Raw genomic sequence first — 20,039 nt, 5'->3', positions numbered from 1 at the left:
AGCGTTTCACCTGTTAACAGTGGCTTTCATTCACTCATCTGCCCACAGGGCCTCCCTTCCTCTTCATCCTCTTCAATCTCTCATCTCATTGTCGTGGCGACCAGAAAAACAAACATTTTGTCAGCCTTCTGCTCTCTGCTCCTCTCTGCCACAAAGTAAGTGGATTTTTGAGTTTCTCGTCTTTGGCAGCTGCGCAGAAAAGGAATAAAACCCTTTATATTGTTTCTCAGCTATTAAGCCTTTTATTAATGAGAGACTCTGTAATGGAGTGTACTAATCATCAACAGATACCATATTCAGGTATGTGTAGCCTTTTCCCTTCAGCTTTTTCTTCCTGGATTATACCGAGACAATATTGAATCAGCACAGATTTGCATCCTAACAACAAATCAACAAATTAATCATCTACTACACTCGGTACCTGCTGCAGTCTAAACTGTAATTTCTTGAGTACCTTCAGTTTATTGTCGGTGTAATCCCTCATTCGTCCAGGAGTGTTCCATTGTAGAAAAAGCTTCAGTTGTAGTCATCTGGACTCAGTTTAGAAAAAACTAGACGTTTCGACTCTCATCCAAGAGTCATTGTCAATAAGAGAAATTAGGCCGGGAACTCAGATATTTATACTATTCTGTGGTAAGTCCAGCCCATTGGGCGGGCCTTCCTGAAGTGGAAAGAGTTGTTTGTTTCAACAGAGACTTATCCTCTTTGTTTCTAACGAGCTAGCCTTTTGTTTACTACCAGTCCTTTAATGGGCAATTAGTCTCCTCTTTGTTTTTGTCTGACCCTGGCTCACTCACCTGATTAGCATCCGAATGTCCTCTACCTCGCCAGGGCTTCAATATTCCATTGTAGACTATAGGTTGAATCTTAACCCTACATTTCTGTTTAAAGAAGGTCTTTTTTTTTTTACAATAATAGCTTCCTTAACTCCTCTTTCAAACCATCTTTTCTCCCTGCTTAAAATCTTCACCTCACCGTCTTCTCACATCACCTCACCGTCAGTGATTAGAGGCTTCAAGATGAAACTTTCAGTTTATTCTTAAATATTATCCAGCCCCACAGAATGAAACCATAATGAAAAGGACAATATCTTAAAAATCTATTTCAAAGTTCAAAGAAATAATAGAGCCAATATTCAGTGACATGTCATGTGACGGAATATTCTCAGATCCTGTTAAGAATAGCTTTAGTCCCAGTGTAAGTGATCAATTCATTGACTCAACTGTGAATTCTCAGAAGTCTGCTCTTGATGTTGCAGCTCCATTCAAACAGAAGGTCATCAGGCCTTCTGTTTTTGTCCCATATAAATCCATCTGTAATACAAGAAAGGTTCACTGCTGTTGATCAAGCGGAGGTAACTTCAGCCATCATGTCCTCTAGAAGTCAACTTGTATTCTAAACCTGATTCCAAGCAGACTCCTCCAAGACATTCACCCCCTAATTATAGATTCTGTTCAAACATGCAGTTATTAAACCACTATTGAAAAAGATTAATCTTGATTCTGACCTGTTTGCAAACTACAGACCTATTTCACTATTCCCTTTGTCTCCCAAATCCTTCAAAGAGTTGTAGTCAAACAGCTACTTTGTCGCCACCTACAGGGAAATGATTTATTTGAAGTTTTCCAGTCAGGGTTCAGAGCCCACCACAGCACTGAAACTGGACTAGTTAAAGTCATAAATGATTTGTTATTAGCCGCTGACTATGGACTGGTCTCAATCCTGGTTCTGTTGGACCTCAGCGCAGCGTTTGACACCATCGACCACAACATTCTACTGCAGAGGTTAGAATGTGATGTAGGTGTCAGAAGCCCCGCCCTCAGCTGGTTTAAATCCTATCTATCTGATAGGTGCCAGTTTGTTTATGTAAACCAGAGCTCCTCACCTTGTTCTAAAGTAGCTTACGGCGTGCCACAGGGTTCAGTACTTGGCCCAATTCTGTTTACTCTTTAGATGCTGGCGTTAGGTAAGATTATCAGAAAGCATGGTATTAACTTCCACTTCATTATCAATGAAACCCGATCAGACCAATTAAGTAGACAGACTTAGTGCTTGTGTGAAGGATATAAACGTCTACACAACTTTATCAGAATAGTCAATGTAGTGTTGCCTCCTGTTCTACTGTAAAAAAAACAAACAAATTTTGGTCTTATTTGACAGAGCTCACGTTCAAAGCACATATAAATCAAGCTCAAGAACATATGCATGCATTTGTAACATCTAGACTACTGTAACTCACTGCTTGCAGCTTGTTCTAAAAGCTTCATAAAAAGCTTTCAACTGGTTCAAAACGACACAGCATGTTTACAGGAACTAAAAGAGACGAGTGCATTACGCTCGAGCTTCTTCACTGGCTCCCTGTCAAGTTTATAATCAAATTTCAAACTCTCCTCCTAACCTGCAAAGCCTTAAATGGCATGGCACCATCCTACCTCAAAGAATAGTACCATGTCATCCAAACAGCACTTCATTCTTAAAATGCTGGACTTCTGGTTGCCCCAAAACTCTCTAAAAGCGCAGTAGGAGGTCGAGTGTTTAGCTCCCAAGCTCTTGTGTTATGGAATCAGCTCCTGTCCATGTTAAAGAGGCCGACACAGTCTCTTCATTTAAGACCAGGCTTAAACGTTCCTCTTTGAAATCACTTATGGTCAGGCCAGTTAGGAACAGAAATTAAAACCTACAGTTCCCAGCTACGCTGCTCTAGGTGCTACTATCCTGGGGGAAGTATGGCAGCTTGAGCACTTCTGCTTCATTCTACTTTCCCTATAAACAATATATAATATTTTAGTTCACCTGTGTATGTTCATTGTTGTTCACATGTTTTCTCCTGTGTGGTACTGAGTGCTACTGTTTCAGACACAGACAATGCTGCTTCAGTGGCAACTGAGATGTCCCATCTCACAAGCCGGACCTGTAGACATGGATACTGGATGCTCCTCAATGACCTGGATGAACTCTCTTATCTGCAAATGAACATCTGCAGCCTGTCCGGAGCAGGTTCTCCCAAGGTTTCAACATTTTCCCACAGGGAAATTGTTTTTTCCTCACTGAGAAGGAGAGTCTATGGACAGAGGATAATGGGACAGTTATCTTACATCCGAAATCTCCTTCTTTGTCCTATTTTGAGAGCTACAACATGAATTCAACAAGAAGGATGAAGGAGGTGTAGGGAGCAATGAGAAGGAGCTTTTGGTGGTAAGAATGATTTCAACCTTTCCCTCTCAAGTGACTGCACATGAGGGAAACTGCTGCTGCTGAATAAAGAGATGCGCTAAACCTGCACAGACTTTTTCAACCATCTCCAACGGCAATGGACAGAGTATACCTTAATAAATATTCTTCAGACTTACCATCATCTTCACGTGGCATTTGCCTCAGAAAGAACACACATTCACCTAAATCCCATCCTTTAGTCCGTCAAATCTGTTCTATGTGAGTTTACGTAAGTTAGTCATGTTAATGTAAACTAATATGTGCAAAGCTGCATTAAACACATTGGAATAACATAAAAAATGCCCTAAGCAGTTCTGCTTTATATATGTATAAAGTGGAGTCTATTTATGTATGGTATGCTTAAGTGTAACTTGTTGTTCTTCAGATCGGCTGTATTCCGAAACTCTCAAGGCGATCAGTGCGGTGGATGTAATGTTGTAGCGATGTTCCTATACTAAAGGAGCTCTTTCCAAACTTCATTGACCAATTTGGATTGTTCTTATCATGGCCATCGTTGATGCACTTCTGGGTCAATGGTAAGGAGAAGGAGGTTACTAGGCTTAGATAAACCAATTTGGAAAGAGTTCTTTACTTGCACTTTATTTTTGTTTTTCTCAGTCCCCACAGATGTACGCTTATGAGATCAGAGACAGAGTTCAACCATAGTTGAACTGCTTCAAACCACAAAGCACAAAATTAATTTAGTTTACAAGGGACAAGAAATAATTCTATTAAAATGCCACATACACAGTTGTCCCACTTGATAAAAGTGTTTTTGTAATTCATGGTCATGAAAAAATTGAACTTTCTTTTTTTCCAACCATCAACTCCTCCTCTTTTTGAGTTGAGAATTCTGTTCTCATGCAATGCTCGGTGTTCCGAATATTGTAATACATATCTTTGCTTGAATCACACAAACCCGCCACTACAGTCACTAATTATGATAAGACTGAGTCCAAGTGTTTATTATAATTTCATCATTGTCTGGGGATTTAATGTGTCATTTTGGTTACAGTTATAGAAAGGTGGAAGGATAAGGCTTACATATAATCAGTAATCATAATTTACACATGGGACACTGCAAATCCTGCAGCCAAATGCATTAACACCAACATATTGATCTCCACAACAGAAATGCAGTCCTTCTAAGTCAGAGGCCATTGTTGACAGGCAGGGCTGGCTTTACAGGCTTTAGTTTAGTCTACTGTAATTCTAAAGCAGCGTTCATTATCATTAGTTTAATTTAATTTGAATCGATAAATGTATTGACCAAATCCTTAATAGTCCAAAATATACATTACATATATTCACACTAAAATGTATAAATGTACACTGAATGTCTTCATGAATATGAACAGACATTTTTTTGGACGTTGAGTTTGTTTTTGCTCTGGTTTGACGTTTTGGTACTGAAAAGTTGACCAGGTCTCCACTTTTCATCCATTCATGTTTGGTTTGCATCATTTGAGAAATATATCTCTCTTTTTGTCAGGGTTTTAGTCTTTATGATAACTTTTTATTTATTTTTTATTTAGTTTTAGTCAGCAAAAATATGAAAACCAACAAAAATATTTTAGTTGATGAAATGAACACTGTCTGAAGTCAAATATGTTGTTCAGATGTTGTTATCAAAATCAAGTGTTAATCTCTGCCCATAATCATTCAGGCCATGTCTAATTTGCCCTCACGGAATGAATAGGAAATTGAATGTTGTTTTACACCATACGGATTGTGACTATTTTATTTGGAATTGTTTATAGCGTTTTTCTGTTCTTGTTGAGGTCAATCTACTATTCTTATTCAATTACAGGCAAATTAAGGCTTGAGGGACAATACAGTTTATCATTAGTCATTACTATTGCAGTCAGCACTTACTCATTATCGTAGAAGGGAAACTGAAAAGGATAAACCAAGCCAAAAAAGTAATGATTTCAAACCAAAAGAGCTGGTGGTCTATGAATATGGGGGGCTCAGGCCAGACAAGCAGCAGATTGTTGTCTTGGTCATGTGGAAACAGATGGGGCTCACTGCAAATCAGTTATTACGGTCAGGCTCAGGGTGTGTTGTGGAAAATGCTCCCTCTGTGGTGGTTGATTCTCATGGAAAACTAAAAAAAAAAAAAAGAAAGAGATAATTGAATGACTCCATAGACACTTTTTGGGGGGGGAAATACGCTATATGCTACCTCTTGGGAAATGTGTCGTGTTTATATGATTCATTCTTCAATATCACCGGGGCAACATGACACGAGCAGTGAGTGACCGAAGAGCAGTGCCTGTATACTTGTGTACTTAAGTAAAAGTAACAGTACCTTAAAATAATATCACTCTAGTAGAAGTAAAAGTGGTGACACAAACAATAGTATTTGGAGAAACTAAAATAAACATGTACTGAGTAAAGGTTTTGACTTAAATTTTTTTTAAAAGATTGCTTAAGATTTCATATAATATAAATGCACGGACACAATGTCTTCAGAAGGTTACGCAAGTAAATGTAACTGCATATTTATCTGAGGAACCCTTCTCCAGATGTTGACCTAGAAGTACTGGGGCATTGGCCTATTTGGCATGTTTTGGTTGATGGGAGAAGAAGAAATCCAGCCGGACCCTGGGAAAACAAGCTGTACATGTTGTTTGAGAAGAGTTAATGGTGCAGATGACAAACTATGAGATGTCACCAGTGGCATGAACCCTATCGAGAATAGAGAAAAGAGGAGCGCTGGGAGCACAACAGCCTGTGTGCTGCTGTGTGTCCCAACGCTAAAAGAGCAAAAGCACCAAGAAGACACGATGCAATATTCTCTTTGGAATTAATTCACTGTCTCTTCTCCAAGCGCATCTAATTTAGTGTTGCCTGCCTGCCACACTGTCTCATTCCGCCCTGCGCACTCTTCATCTCTCTTACTTTCATCCATCTCTTTTACTATCTCACCACCATCCTCCGTTTTTGTAGTCCGCCTTTAGGCTTTTGTTAGACTGGCTTTTGAGGTGCAAGACACAGACCTCGGCCATGCTTACTGCTCAGGCACTGTGATTGGGAAACTGCAGATATGGGAGTGAGAGAGAAAAGGGTTTTTGAAAGAAAATGCATACTGTGTTAGAGAAGAACTGGCGGATATACCCTGATCCAGTGTTTTACAGAGGTTAACCTCATTAAAACTGTGGTTATGGACATGCTCAAGGCAAGAGGCATAATAAAGCCTCATGCCAATAGAACAGGCTCAGTTCATGCATAGTTAAGTTTCCATTTGAGGTTATTGCAAATCTTAAAGCAGTCTGACCCTCTGTGGCAAGCTGCATGGCGAGGAGCTTATCTTTGAAGCCTTTTTAGTGTTCTCATGAGTAATTTCATATAAAACAATTGTCTTCAACTGATGATTCCCATTATAACATATCTCTGGGGCTGCTTTTGGTTGTACAATGTCCAGTCAGGGAGGAAACACGCAAAAATATAGCAATATTTCGATGTTTTTTTTTTTAATTATTAATTCATTATTCACAGTTTTCCACACATGCATGCCTGTTGAGCAAATCTATAGTGCCTCAACATTTTAAAACACACACCCACACACACTTTCGATCTGAACCCCAGCCCCCCGTGTCTTAACGAAGTGGCTTTCAAGATAAAAAGTAAAATAAAACAGCCTGTGTCCCTGTATAGCCAAAGATGTATTGATGTCCCTGCTCATTAGACCTAATCATAGGTCAGTACTATCTTATAATGTGTATGATATAATATAGTAATTTGGACACACCCACATTTGAAACACATCCATTTTCTCATTTCTGGCTACGCCGCTGCAACGTCCAGACAGTTTCTCAGATACTCTTACTTGGGGAGTTGTTTCCCTGAATACATTTTTACTCTTGGACCACTACTTAGGATAGTCTTTATACTCATGTGATATTATTTATTTATTATTGTCTGTTTCACTCACCACGTCTATTACAACCGACTGCGACAACAGCTGAAGAGGCGCTGCTGTATACGCGCCGACTGTGGTTACAGCGAAGGATTAGATTGAGCCCGGGAAACTGCTCTAAGATGTGTATAGGCTGACAATCATAATAGGCCTATTAGTGTATTATTACTGCTATCTAATCCAAGATGTTTCTACGGTCAGGGACAGTAAACAATAAGGGATAAAGTCGTATAATGCAGTGATAATGTTTAGATAACGCTTCTGATTGGCAGTGGCGAAAAAAGAAACAATAAATGTGGTTGCATTTTCTGGGTCAATTCGAATAATATGTGATACATTGTTATTTTTCCTATTATAAGATTCCAGTGGCCTCCCAAAACCCCATCAAGGTTACACACAATATACAGTAACAATAGGAGCTTTTCAGCAATTGAAGGCCTGGCATCTAAGTCAATCTACCCATTGTGGTACAAAACGTACAGGAATGTTATTCTCAGTTGGCATTGACTTACTGTGTAGTTGAAGTCAGTGGTTAAAGAAGTACAGCATTTTGTCAAAGTCAAAGTATCACAATAAAAACTACTTAAGTAAAAAAAAGTACACTTAAAGGACTTAATTTTATTTTTTTATAATGATAATGATTGATAATGATAATAATAATAATGGTTCCACTGGTTCAAATGTATGGTATGAAAGTAGCTGACAGTAGTCCAGCTGTATTTACAAGCGAGGTAGTACTATATGACAGTGGTGTACTGTATTGTTGATGTGCTCACAACGCTCTTTTAGTGTTGTATAAGTGTTATTTCAGATACCTGCCGAAAACACTTTCATGTTGAGGGATTTAAACAGCAGCTCCGGAGCAACGCAGTCTTTTAAAGAATAGATATTTGAAAAAGCCTAATTCATCATAAGTAACCCCGGTTTCTTTACACCTCAGAGGAAACCATAGGGAGAGGAAAAATAGGTTATAAGGGAAGGCTGAAGAGGCTGATTATACAATTCCAACTCCCTATCTCAAAGGCTTTTGAAAATTGCTTTTCTTAAACAAGGTAAGCATGTTAGAGAACAGAACAAAACTGTATTTAATAAGAAGGTTTTCCTAAAGAATGCATTGTTAGACGGCTTAGACTCTGGTCTTTTGTGCCGTATATGCCTTGAACATGGGCATGACTTTCCTGACTCTGCTGAGACATGACACTCTGCAGCATTCAAATGAGCAAACTTCACTTTCCATGTTCTTTTACTCAAGAGAAAATTAGACCAAACAGAAGCCACTGCTAAGAGTGAATGATTTTTACGGCATTGTATATATTGCCTAGTTGAGCTTGGTGCACGGCTTATTATTCGAGCCTTTTGGTTTTGGACTCTGGAGAGAGAAACTCTTTTACTTTTTGAAATGTTTCATTATTATTGTTTATTTCTATCGTGCATAATTTTGCATGTCATGCTAGTCAACAAAAAATCACCATCACAATCGAAAAGGAGCAAAGAGAATAAAAAATGTCATAGATATATTTCTTAAAACACTATGCAACTAAAATACAAGATGGTCTCGAACACCTTTTGATTTAATTCACTGGTTTTACAGAAACATGTATCTCTTCATGCATTCTCGTCCAGGGAATTCAAGAGTTTTACCCCAGCCACCGATTTTCCACTTTCAAATAATAGAAGTAGGAATACAAAGTAGTGATTCAAATAGTATTATATTTAACATAAATATTGTATTTAGTTTATTTGTACGTTTGAAATTCATGCGTGTCCTTTTTCATATATTTGCTGCTACTGTTATTGTTCATTGTTGTCAATTGCACCTTAATGCCAATTAAACATCCTAGTTTGTGAATTCTGTTCACTGACAATGCAATAAACCACTTTCTTTTTCTGGTATGTAATCAGATCAAATCATTATAGGCTAAATAATGCTCCAATTCTGGAATTTCCTAAGAGCAGACTAACAATTACCAAAACTAACCTGAAGCTTTCTGAAGACAAGCAGCAAAAAACATAATATTCTCAATTTAAATCCTTTGTCACTTAAGACTACTCACAATTGGAAAAAGACCAATACCAACCAAGACTAAAAATGACTCAAGAAGTCTCAAGTAAAAGTATCTGAGTAAATAGATGTAACTATGTATTACCCACCTCTGCCAAATACTATGCTGCCACTATGTTGATGTACAGACAATGTGAAGAGCGCGAAGAGCGGAAGTCGTGCACGCGCTACATTATTTTGAAGGAACTTTCCGGAGGCGCAGTCTGCCGCCCGCGCGCTTTGCTGTGACTTGTCCTGGAGCTGAGCGCGCACGTCTCTGCCTCCAGTACATCGCACCACTGCGGTAGGACACGGGAGGGCATCAGAGCCGGCGTCCGGTCCACTTGTCCCACACCTTTTCCAAGCGAGAACGCAAACTTGAACGCACGTTCTTCACCACGGAAGAGGACATCAGCAGCATCTTCTAGAGCGGACGTATTCGGCGGCTTACATTACTGCTCAGCCATCACGGACGAGGGAGAACTTTTGGCTTTTGCGTGGTGATTTTCGGCCGTACCTCTAACCTTGGCAGTCCGGCTGTCACGCGGGGCTGTGCTGAGAGGATGGGACCACTACTCCTTTCGCTCGCGCTCTGTTTGGGCACCGCTGTCCCGCAGCATGTGAGAGCAGGTGAGTTGGTGCTGACCATTGTTTGAACATGACAGTGTTTGCTCGCCGCGGTTGTACTTTTCCGTGCAACTTGTCAATTGCCGCCACTAGACCCCGTTGACATCATAAAAGCCCTAATGTGCCCCCCCCCCAGGCTCCTAATGAGTTGCTATTTAGACAACTCCTCTTGCGCGCGAGCCAAGAGTTAATTGGTTTATTTGCGTGTGTAACACTTGTTTGAGTGGATAATGGTGGTTTTAATGGGCCCCGATAAGCACGGCTACAGCGGTGCACATCGGCTCATTGGAGGAGAGATAAGTGCGCACCGGACTGCTCCACTACTCGGATCATCTCTGGCGCTTTGCTTCGTGCTCCTCGATGATTCTGCCTGTATCTGTCCTGGTAGTGTGCAAGATGAAAACTACAATTAGATCTTTGCATTGAAGGCAAGGGTAGACGTCAGTGTCCGGGAGAGCCCCATATTTAACAAAGGCTAAGCTCTGTTATTGACTCAAATGTCATCCCAAGAAGGTCAGAAGCACATTGTAAATCTATTGATTGATCAAAAAGAAGAAACAAGGACAACCAACGAGGAGGAGGACTTGCATTCACATAATCCCTGCGTCTATGTCACCTTTGCCCTTTCCAGTGATGGGAGGAGGCACCCCCCATAGCTGTATCACACTACAGTACATGCATGTGGGATTTCAATCGCAGCAAACATAGAAAACTGTATCTCTGGCTATGGAAGTGGGTCATGCCGTCTCTCTTGTCTGGATTCATTGGGTGACACGTTATCCCGGGGAGTTGCACATGTCACCCTGGGCCCTCCGTCTCTCAGACCACAGTGTGCCTTAAGCTGGAGTTTGTGAGGGCCTCCCCCCTTAAGCCTCCCAGTGTCTGCTCTTACAAGACATTACACTGCTCGCTCGGCTGGCGTAACGAGTGCACAGCAAGGCAGGGTGTCATTGGTCATTTTGTCTCAAGATTCAAGCCCGTAAAAATAGACAGAACTGTAATTAATCGTGTTCAAGTGTGTTCACATAGCGCTTTATCATTTGCACTTACAGTAAAGGGTCATTAAACAATATTTAGAAAGTGGATCTGCCAAAATTTCCCAATTGAGTTGATATTTGTGTTCCACGAATCAGTAAATGGGTCATACATTCAGTCATGCATTCAGTAGGCTAACATACAACAACGGTTCTTTTTAAAGGTGTTCCCTCCTGAAAAGTTAGCGCATAATAGCACATTTAAAAGAAAACATGATGGACATTCTTCAGTTAACTCAACTGAATCAACTGACGACGACGTGAAAGCACAATTACAGTTAACTTTGCAGCCCATTTTTAAGGCCGAAATGAGGTCTAAATCAGGAGCAGAATCCAAAATCAACCTGGTTTACAAAGGACATTGAAGTCATTACTAGTTGTATCAAGGCTTTAGTCATCAACATTAACCTGCCATGTTGTAAGAGTATAACAAACCCCAGTAGAATTTCCTTTTCAGTTGAACGGCCTTGTTTGTATGGTTATCTGTAGCTAACATCTAAACCAGTACTTTGATCATCAGTGTGAGTTTCTTGTGGGAATCTTCAAATGCCACATCCCGTACTTAACCTTTCTTCCCTTTGCTCAGCGTCGCAGGTGTCGTCGGAGGCAAGTGCAAGCAAACACTCTGTTGAGGATGTCACCGGCTTTAGCTTTGTTCTTTAAAACAAATTGATGGGTGAGAAACTTCAGGTGGTCATTGCGCCGTACATCACTTCCTCGGGCTGGTTACTGGTACGGACACGCACACATTGTTCGCTGCTGCCATGGCTCCCTTTTATGGAGGAGTTTGCTTGTTTTAATGAGTTGTTGTAAATCTTAATCTTTGCCATAATAGTGGAACAGTTTGTGCTTTTTAGCCAAATGGACAGCCATCTGGAAATCCTCTGTTAACGTCTGCTGGTGATGAATGGTGATTGGTTCAGATACCGACTCAGATTTTTCAGATTTTTGCTCAATTTAGATGATAAGGCAGCGTTAGAGATGCAACTGTTTCCGTAATGGTTATGCAGTTGATTTGCCGCATGATTCTAATGTATAACAGACTAGACAGAAGGGCATAACAAAATGGGAAATTGATAACGACTTTCACATCGTAGCGTTTAACACAGCAGTATTTCTATTTCTATTTCTACATCGGGCACTTTTGGTTGTTTGGGTCAGTGTGAAATAGAAATACATTAGAAAATCACAAACAAAAGTGTATAATGGCATACCAATGTACAATTTTAGGCTTATAAATTATTGAAGGTATTTTGATGTATTGAATGTAATACAAATGTCCCAATTTTTTACCTACCTTGAACTTTTGATTAGATTTTCATTGTAGGTTTCTATTAAATATAATAGAATAGATAACTAAATATTCAATGTCCTGGGCAAAGATTGTCTGCACTGAAAGAGAGTTACAAGTAATCTCAATAAACATGGTTACTCTGTTGGTACTACTCATATATATATATATATATATATATATATATATATATATATATATATATATATATATATATATATATATATATATATATATATACATACAGCAGGTTTACCATAACTGGGTTGAAATTTAAAAATAATGAAAAATTCTAAATTTCATGTGACATTTTAGATGTTATTTCAAGGTCAATTTGAAAATTAAACTTTTTTCCTGAAGGTTATGGATGTTCCTTACATAGGCTGCTGTATTCATCTTATTCTGCACTGCCCACTTCAAAGTAGATTGATTTGTGTAAAACGTTCAATGTTCATGTGCACCAACAAGCCATCACTGCGCCGTTTCTCCGGGCGACTTGAAAACGGCTTGGTGTCTGTGTAGAGCTATTTTTCTGTCGAGATCGGCAGCTTTTTCTAAACTAATACAAGCAGAAGGAGAAAACACAATTCATGGCGGCGCCCGCGGCAACTTCTGCTGAAAACTATAGTTGTCAAAAGCATCCATACCAATTGATACTAAAACTAGTATGGAAAATAGTTTTAGAATGGTCATAATCTATATCAAAACTACTATAAAATCATGTTTTTATTTGTGATAGTGAAATCTGTATTCAGCCCTTATCAAATCCGGATTTGAAAAATTAGCACGACGACAACACTCCATACCATTAATAGTTTTAACTTATTTGAAATAGCACCAGGTTATATACAGACTAGTCTTTTTGACCTCTCAACCGCCTTACGAAGCAGTGCACCATGGGATATCAGCTGAAAATCTGCTTAGCGGTCTGTAACGTGCCCTCAATGACGTTATTGTTATGACTGTGCAGAAAGGGCCATCCATTGTCAGCGCAGATGTTCTTTAATGTCGTTAATCGGTGATGGAGAGCTCATTGGTCGCCTGCTTTGACGAGTTAATAAAGCGCCATGTCTTTACTGCGGCATCTTGTCTTGTCCACATTTCACGACTGACTTATTGGAAGGGCGCCAATGGGACAGCTATGAACTCCAGAGGTGCTTATCCCACACCTTTAATATGCCTTTAATATACCCTAACCTCCCAAAAATACTATTGTTATATGGTTTTTACTCAATGGCAGAAGGATATACAACTGTGGTTATTGTTGTCACTTAATAGCAAGGACAGCTACATTTCTTGGACCAATCCCAATAAGTTAGACTCCTGTTAAAGGATTTGATGATGTAACTGTTTTAGTTGGAGGGCAGAGGTCTATATAACTCTATGGTAGATGAATTGTTATTGCAAGGAATATCCAAAATCATTAACCATATCATTATTTGTAAGGAATTGGCTCCTCAAACTTGCCATATTAATCTTATGTCTCAATGTCTTTTCAATAATTGCGTCCTTGGTGTTGGGTAATGGCAACATTTTGTAAGTATATTATGAAAACATAACGTGAAGTATTTTCCTTGCTTTCATGCAGACGGATTAGACATTTTACTTTGTTTGGATAGCTTTAGTAATCACAGAGATATGAACCATAAACAAGGAAAAAAACTCCAATGTGACTTGACCTTTCATTTCAATTTCACGCCATAGGAATTTTTGATAAAATGTTGTTAGTAGTCACATAACAATACATCTGACCACATAGTTCTGTATGTCTTTTCACCGGTGGTACTCAAACAGCATGTAGCTACAGACTTAAAGGCACAGTATAACTTTCTGAAGGTGGAGAGACACCTTTATTTTTAGAAATAGAAAGTTAGAGATGGATATGTTTTATGCCATACTGTGTGATATTATAGCTAAAGGAAACATATTTCCACAGAAGCAGGCAGAAGGAGGCTCCTCCAGGGCAAGAACGAGTCACTTATGTGGAGATGCAAGCACACTCAGAGTCATTTATACTGTTTTACATACATTATTTTGCAATGAATCCACCCAAAATGGGGAAAAAAAGCTTTTGCTCCAGTCTATTTTTGGCTAAAGGTTACATACTGTGTGTTCTTTGGATTGTGGTCGGTCCCAGTTGGGCCCCCCTCATCAGTAAAATGATTTTAAGGTTTCTTTGTAGTGTCATACTCAGCTCATGTTGAGGCTGAGAGGACACAGCAGCTCTTCTTTCCTTGTTCCAACATGATTAAGACCACACGTTGATCAGGAGTAATTCGACAGTGTCAGAGTTAAAAGGTGTAAAGGCACAAATTGGATTAGTTAGTGAATCTTTCTATTTGTCAAGGTGTGCAGACTAAGGATTGCCTTGAAAATGAAAGCTACATGGTCTGCCAAGGAGCTAGGTGTGATGATAGGTGTAAAAAGACAAAAACATCTGGTAAAAGGGAGAAGTGCTTGATCAGACGCGTTTTTTTCACAACAAACGCACTCTTTAAAAGTCATGTTTGTGTGAGTTAGACATGAGGTTTTGATCTGAAGCTGTTTTATCTGGTGTGCAAGAAGGTCACTGTTGAATTCCTATGTAATTGTTTTACAATGAAACCTGAAAATAGCTTGCCATAGTTTAAAAGGAACAACGTCCAAGTACGGTAGCTGTCGTTGCAATGCTTTCCTTGTATCTTTGTCGAATGACGATGAGTTAAAGTATTGGCAGGTGGGAGAGTGATTGTCTGTCTTTATGTGCAGCTGGTGAGGTTGTGCTCTGCCCACAGCTGCAGCAGGCTTTATGTAACGAAATAAACTTAAGAGGACATTTATAAACATCTAAGCTAATCTCAAATTTATGAATATGTTGTACAGCCTTTATTAATGGCCCTGGTTCTGCTTGTTTGCATCTGCTTGTAAATGGAAATGAAAAGGCACATCCTTGAGTTCTTGTTAACTTGCACAGTGTAATTACATGCACACACCTTTTGGGAGCCCAACCAACATCCTGCCACTTAAATTCTGTCAGAAAGAAAGCGGAGGGAAGTGTGCTGCTTGTTGTAAGTGGCACGTTCCTTGTTTACTCTTCCAACTTGAGCTGTTTGTACCGGCCTTGAACACACCATTGTGCACACTGGAACTGCATCTGCTCAGTACGAGGCATTATAGCTACAACTCACTCGGTGGTATAGGTGAATGGTAAAAATACATTTTTAACTTCCCTAACTGCATTGTGTAAACTGTGTAGTGCTGTCACAATAATAAGATTTCAAACATTATTGTGATACTAAGGAAAAGGCTCCATACTTAATACAACTTCATAATCAATTCAAATACCTCAATCGTTTAAAAAAAAAACATATATATGCTATGGAATCATGGAGTTATTTCCCATACAAAATATTGTTTTTGTATAGGAAATGGGATAATAGTACCATGTAAACGTATACTAGTTTTGTAATAATTAAAGATACCTGATCAATTTGATAAGATCTATTGATTGATTAATGTCTGTCCATCTTTTTGACAACATACTGTACGACGTCATGTTTTTGTGTCTTTAGATGAGATTGTGTGCAATAGGTTAATACAAATCTTATTACTGAAATAATCTTTATTTGACGTTCACCTTCAACATTAGTTGTATTTGTTAAAGCTTTAATTAGTTGGTTAGATTTAGTGAGGTTGAATAACAATACAGTACAAGTTTTATTTTCTTTCTATCTTCACAATACTGGCCCCAAGTTCATGTCTTATATTGCAGAAAGTGTGGTTTAGAAAGACTGTTTTTGACTGAAAAAAACCTCACACAAATGGTTTGATGTTGAAACCCTGAAACAATATTTTAGATAAGCTATATCAATTTGGGTTTATACTGATATCCATGTATGTATATGTCAAATGTAAATTTTCAAAGTAATTCACTTCTCTGGCTGCACTCTGAAGTTAATCCTGCTTTAGTCAAAAGAGATTGAGGAGTTAGGCAATGAGTGCTGCTTTGGTCTGATAATGCTTCTCTGTAAAGCTCTGAAACAGTTTGGCATTTCAAATAAGCCCGTCTCTTTGAGCTCACATGGTGCAGGTGGCTTGTGATGTTTCTCCAGCATGCAAGGCCCTGGTTGTTATTCTGACGATGCTGTGAATTGAGACGGTCAATAACAGAGAATACACCAGGGCCAGAGAGGGAGGGTTAATTAAACTGAGCTGCTAATCTTTTACAAATTGAAATCTGAAAATGTGTATCTTTTTCATCTGTTATTGTGTGGAGGATTGACAAAATCTGGCCTTGGTTTAACTCCTTCAAATTGTTTCCCCATTGTCTATTTTGTTAGGCACATCCTAAACAGTTTTGACTCTGGTGGCATCGTGTTTCTCAAGGTGGTTGAGTTGTCAAACATGTTCTTTGGACCGTGGCTGACGATCACTGAGTTTCTGCCTTTCCTTTTTATGAAATAGTTTGACTCTCATTCCCCACCGACCTCTGATGAATGTTTTCACCACAGTACAACTGCTTTAATGGATATTTTCTCTTTTTTTCCAAGAGAAATTATAGTGTGTAAAATATCACTGTATTATATTAAACTATGAATTACTGAGGCCAATCCATGTCTCTGCAGATGTGAATGAGCTTAAGACTGGTACGATGCATCAAATGCCAGCGTTTATGTTCTAATTGGACAGAGTCCCCCTTTTAAAATAAATAAATGAATAAATCTTGTGTCTATCCCTTTCTATTCAATCGATGTGGCCATTTCTTTTTTTTGCATGTATTCACATTCAAAGTGTATTTTAGTTGTAATGCCCTAGTCTATGCATGCTGTATTTTCACATTATTTTGTTATTTATTAATTTATAAATTACAGCTTCTTTTCACATTAAAGATGCCCTAAATAAAATTAGATGTTTTTGAGGAGATATATGTGTAATTAGTTTCTCTTGAAGTGAAGTTGCAGGAAAAAGAGCGAGAGGCATGTTCTCTGAGATTAAAAAAAATAATCTTGCAAATTTGGATAGCACCCTTGACTCCAATATTCAAAGAAAAACTCACGATTAACCATTCCGCTGAAGGTCATGTCCTTAATGCATTTGTAATTTGGCAGTGCAAAAACACTGTTCAACGTTTCTAATGGTTTTACTCGTACAAGTGGTAAATCTGAAGCAGCATGAGGCAAGAAAAGATGATCCAGAGTGAGAGAAAGATGGAGGCGTTCAGATGTTGAGAGGCAGTGCCATTCTGCAGCGTATGAGTGCCCACAGATGTGCTGTTAATGAGCGCTGGTGGCACAAGTAATGCCCACTGGCTCTGCTTCAGTTCTGAAATACAGAACCAAAAAATATCTTGTAGCTCGTCGGGCATATGCTCTGTTACAGTCTATTTACGGTAAAATCACACTCGGAGTTGAATCAAAGCCATGCTGTGGAGCCTATGGGGGATTGTTGTTAAGTTTACAGTTTGGAGTAAAATCACAGACCGAACCGTTGCTTTTCTTGTGTAGCTGGTTCATAGAGACAAGAGATTAGGGTTTTTGGGGGAAAATAGTGAAGAAAACGTACCATTATTTTGTACTGAAATTACATTCTTAAAAAAAAAAGATTTAGTTAGATTTAGATTTAGGTATCGAGTCTTTCCCTCAGCAACAAATAAACGTTTGAAAGTGAATGTACTGATATAATGTTGCATCTTTCTCCATTTGACTTCGCTATAACTGAGTTTGGCTATAAACTCTCAGTATAATTCACCAGTGTTTGGAGGTTATACAATATTCAAAGGTGGGGTCCTTAGATGTTCTCTGCATTTAAAATGTGAAGGAAACACATCATTTATTAGCACTATCCTACGGCCTGACAGTTTAAATTAGCACGTGGAGCATTCAAAGCGTATTTTTAGCCAGGTGCAATGCTCTCACGGAGACCTCTCACTCTACCTTTTTTTACTTTCTCACCAAAACTCGACACAAGCTCTAATTATAACGTGTTTCAAAGACGGTTGCTGCACTTCTCTGACACTGGTGCAATGTGAAGAGAACGTGTTTTCCTCATAAATGAAGTCAATGATGAGCTCAGAGGACTTGGTTTCTTTGGTTTCATTCATTTTTGGAGTTTGGGAATGCCAATCAATCAATCAATCAATCAATCACATTTTATTCATAGAGCACAGTTCATACAAAATGCAAATGTCTTATAAATGTATAAATGTATGATGAATTGTAAGATAAGATAAGATATTCCTTTATTGTCCCACATGGGGAAATTTCATTGGTGCAATGCAGGTAGATACAGAGGTAGATCCAGAAGAACAAATCACTTATAGGAAGTCTGAAAAACACTTTCAGTAGAAGATCTCCTATAAATAAATAAAAAACTCCCATAGATAAATAAATAAATACATAAATACCATTGCATGTGATCACGACAGTAATTGCACATGAATATGTGTCACGACAGCACATAGATTGCACATGAATTTCACAGTAATTGCACATGAATTGCACATGAATTCCAACAGCAATTGCACATATGACAGAATTGCACATGGTTAGGTCAGTATTGCGAGTGTTCAGTATTAAGAGTGTTTGTTATAAAGTCTGACAGCAGCAGGAAGGAAAGACCTGCGAAACCTTTCCTTCACACAGCGAGGGTGGATCAGTCTCTCACTGAAGCTGCTCTCCAGAGCGGAGAGAGTGTCCTGCAGGGGGTGACACTCATGGTCCAGCATAGATGTGAATCTAGCCAGGACCCTCCTGTCCCCCACCTCCTGCACCGAGTCCAGAGCACAGCCCAGGACGGAGCTGGACTTCTTTATGACTCTGTCCAGCCTCTTCCTCTCCCTCTCTGTGATGCTGCTGCTCCAGCAGGCCAGGAGGGCTGATGCCACCACAGAGTCGTAGAAGGTCTTCAGGAGTGGCCTTGTCACTCCAAAAGACCTGAGTCTCCTCAGGAGGTAGAGCCGACTCTGGCTCTTCCTGTACAGTGCGTCTGTGTTATGAGTCCAGTCCAGTTTGTGGTTCAGATGAACACCCAGGTACTTGTATGAGTCCACTCTCTCAATGTCCCGTCCCTGGATGTTCACTGGTGAGGGGGCAGTGGAGTGGCGTCTGCGGAAATCCACCACCATCTCCTTGGTCTTCCCCGCGTTGATGAGGAGGTGGTTCCGCTGACACCAGTCCACAAAGTCCTGCGCCAGTCCTCTGTACTCCGCGTCATCGTCGTCCGTGATGAGTCCGATGATGGCAGAGTCATCAGAGAACTTCTGCAGGACACAGCTGTCCGTGTCATGTCTGAAGACTGCAGTGTAGAGGGTGAAGAGAAAGGGCGCGAGGACAGTGCCCTGGGGCGCCCCCACACTGCAGGTTCGAGTGTCAGACACACAGTCCCGGGCTCTCACAAACTGGGGTCGGTCTGTGAGGTAGTCCAGGATCCACTCTGCCAGGTCATACTCCACACCAGCCGTCTCCAGCTTGTCCCTCAGGAGCAGCGGCTGGATGGTGTTGAAGGCGCTGGAAAGATCGAAGAACAGAATCCTCAGAGCTGCCAGGCTTTTCCAGGTGAGAGAGAGAGCGGTGCAGCAGGGAGATGACGGCGTCCTCCACTCCGATGCCAGGCCGATATGCAAACTGCAGCGGGTCCATGGCTGAGCTCACGGTGGAGTGGAGGTGGTCCAGGACTAGCCGCTCCAGTGTCTTCATCAGGTGGGACGTGAGAGCCACTGGCCTGAAGCTGTTGAGGTCTTTGGGGCGCGGTGTCTTAGGCACAGGTACCAGACAGGAGGTCTTCCAGATCTGTGGTACCACCCTCAGCTTCAGGCTCATGTTGAAGACATGCTCCATAACTCCACGCAGTTCATCTGCGCAGGACTTAAGGAGCCTGGGGCTGATGCCGTCAGGTCCTGCTGCCTTCCTCACTTTAATCCTCTTCAGCTCACTC

General features: G+C 40.0%; 1 protein-coding gene and 1 long non-coding RNA gene across 3 annotated transcripts in view; both read left to right on the top strand.

The window, feature by feature from the left end:
- Positions 1-20,039, top strand: part of LOC140347147 (uncharacterized) — a 413,233-nt gene that overhangs the window by 260,458 nt on the left and 132,736 nt on the right. The window lies entirely within an intron of this gene.
- Positions 9,501-20,039, top strand: part of edil3a (EGF-like repeats and discoidin I-like domains 3a) — a 131,397-nt gene continuing 120,858 nt past the window's right edge. Inside the window, exon 1 of one of the 2 annotated variants that reach the window (XM_072432742.1) lies at positions 9,501-9,806. In XM_072432742.1, coding sequence (XP_072288843.1) covers positions 9,740-9,806 — 67 coding nt within the window. In that variant the 5' untranslated portion in view covers positions 9,501-9,739. The remainder of the gene's footprint in view (positions 9,807-20,039) is intronic. The other variant, XM_072432741.1, reaches the window with a different exon arrangement.

Source organism: Eucyclogobius newberryi, unplaced genomic scaffold, assembly GCF_026437365.1.
Source record: "Eucyclogobius newberryi isolate DKJ021-1_F unplaced genomic scaffold, fEucNew1.0.hap1 SCAF_6, whole genome shotgun sequence".
NCBI classification, from domain to species: Eukaryota; Metazoa; Chordata; class Actinopteri; order Gobiiformes; family Gobiidae; genus Eucyclogobius; species Eucyclogobius newberryi.
Note: the sequence above shows the minus strand (reverse complement) of the source record. Positions and strands in the feature narration are given on the sequence as shown.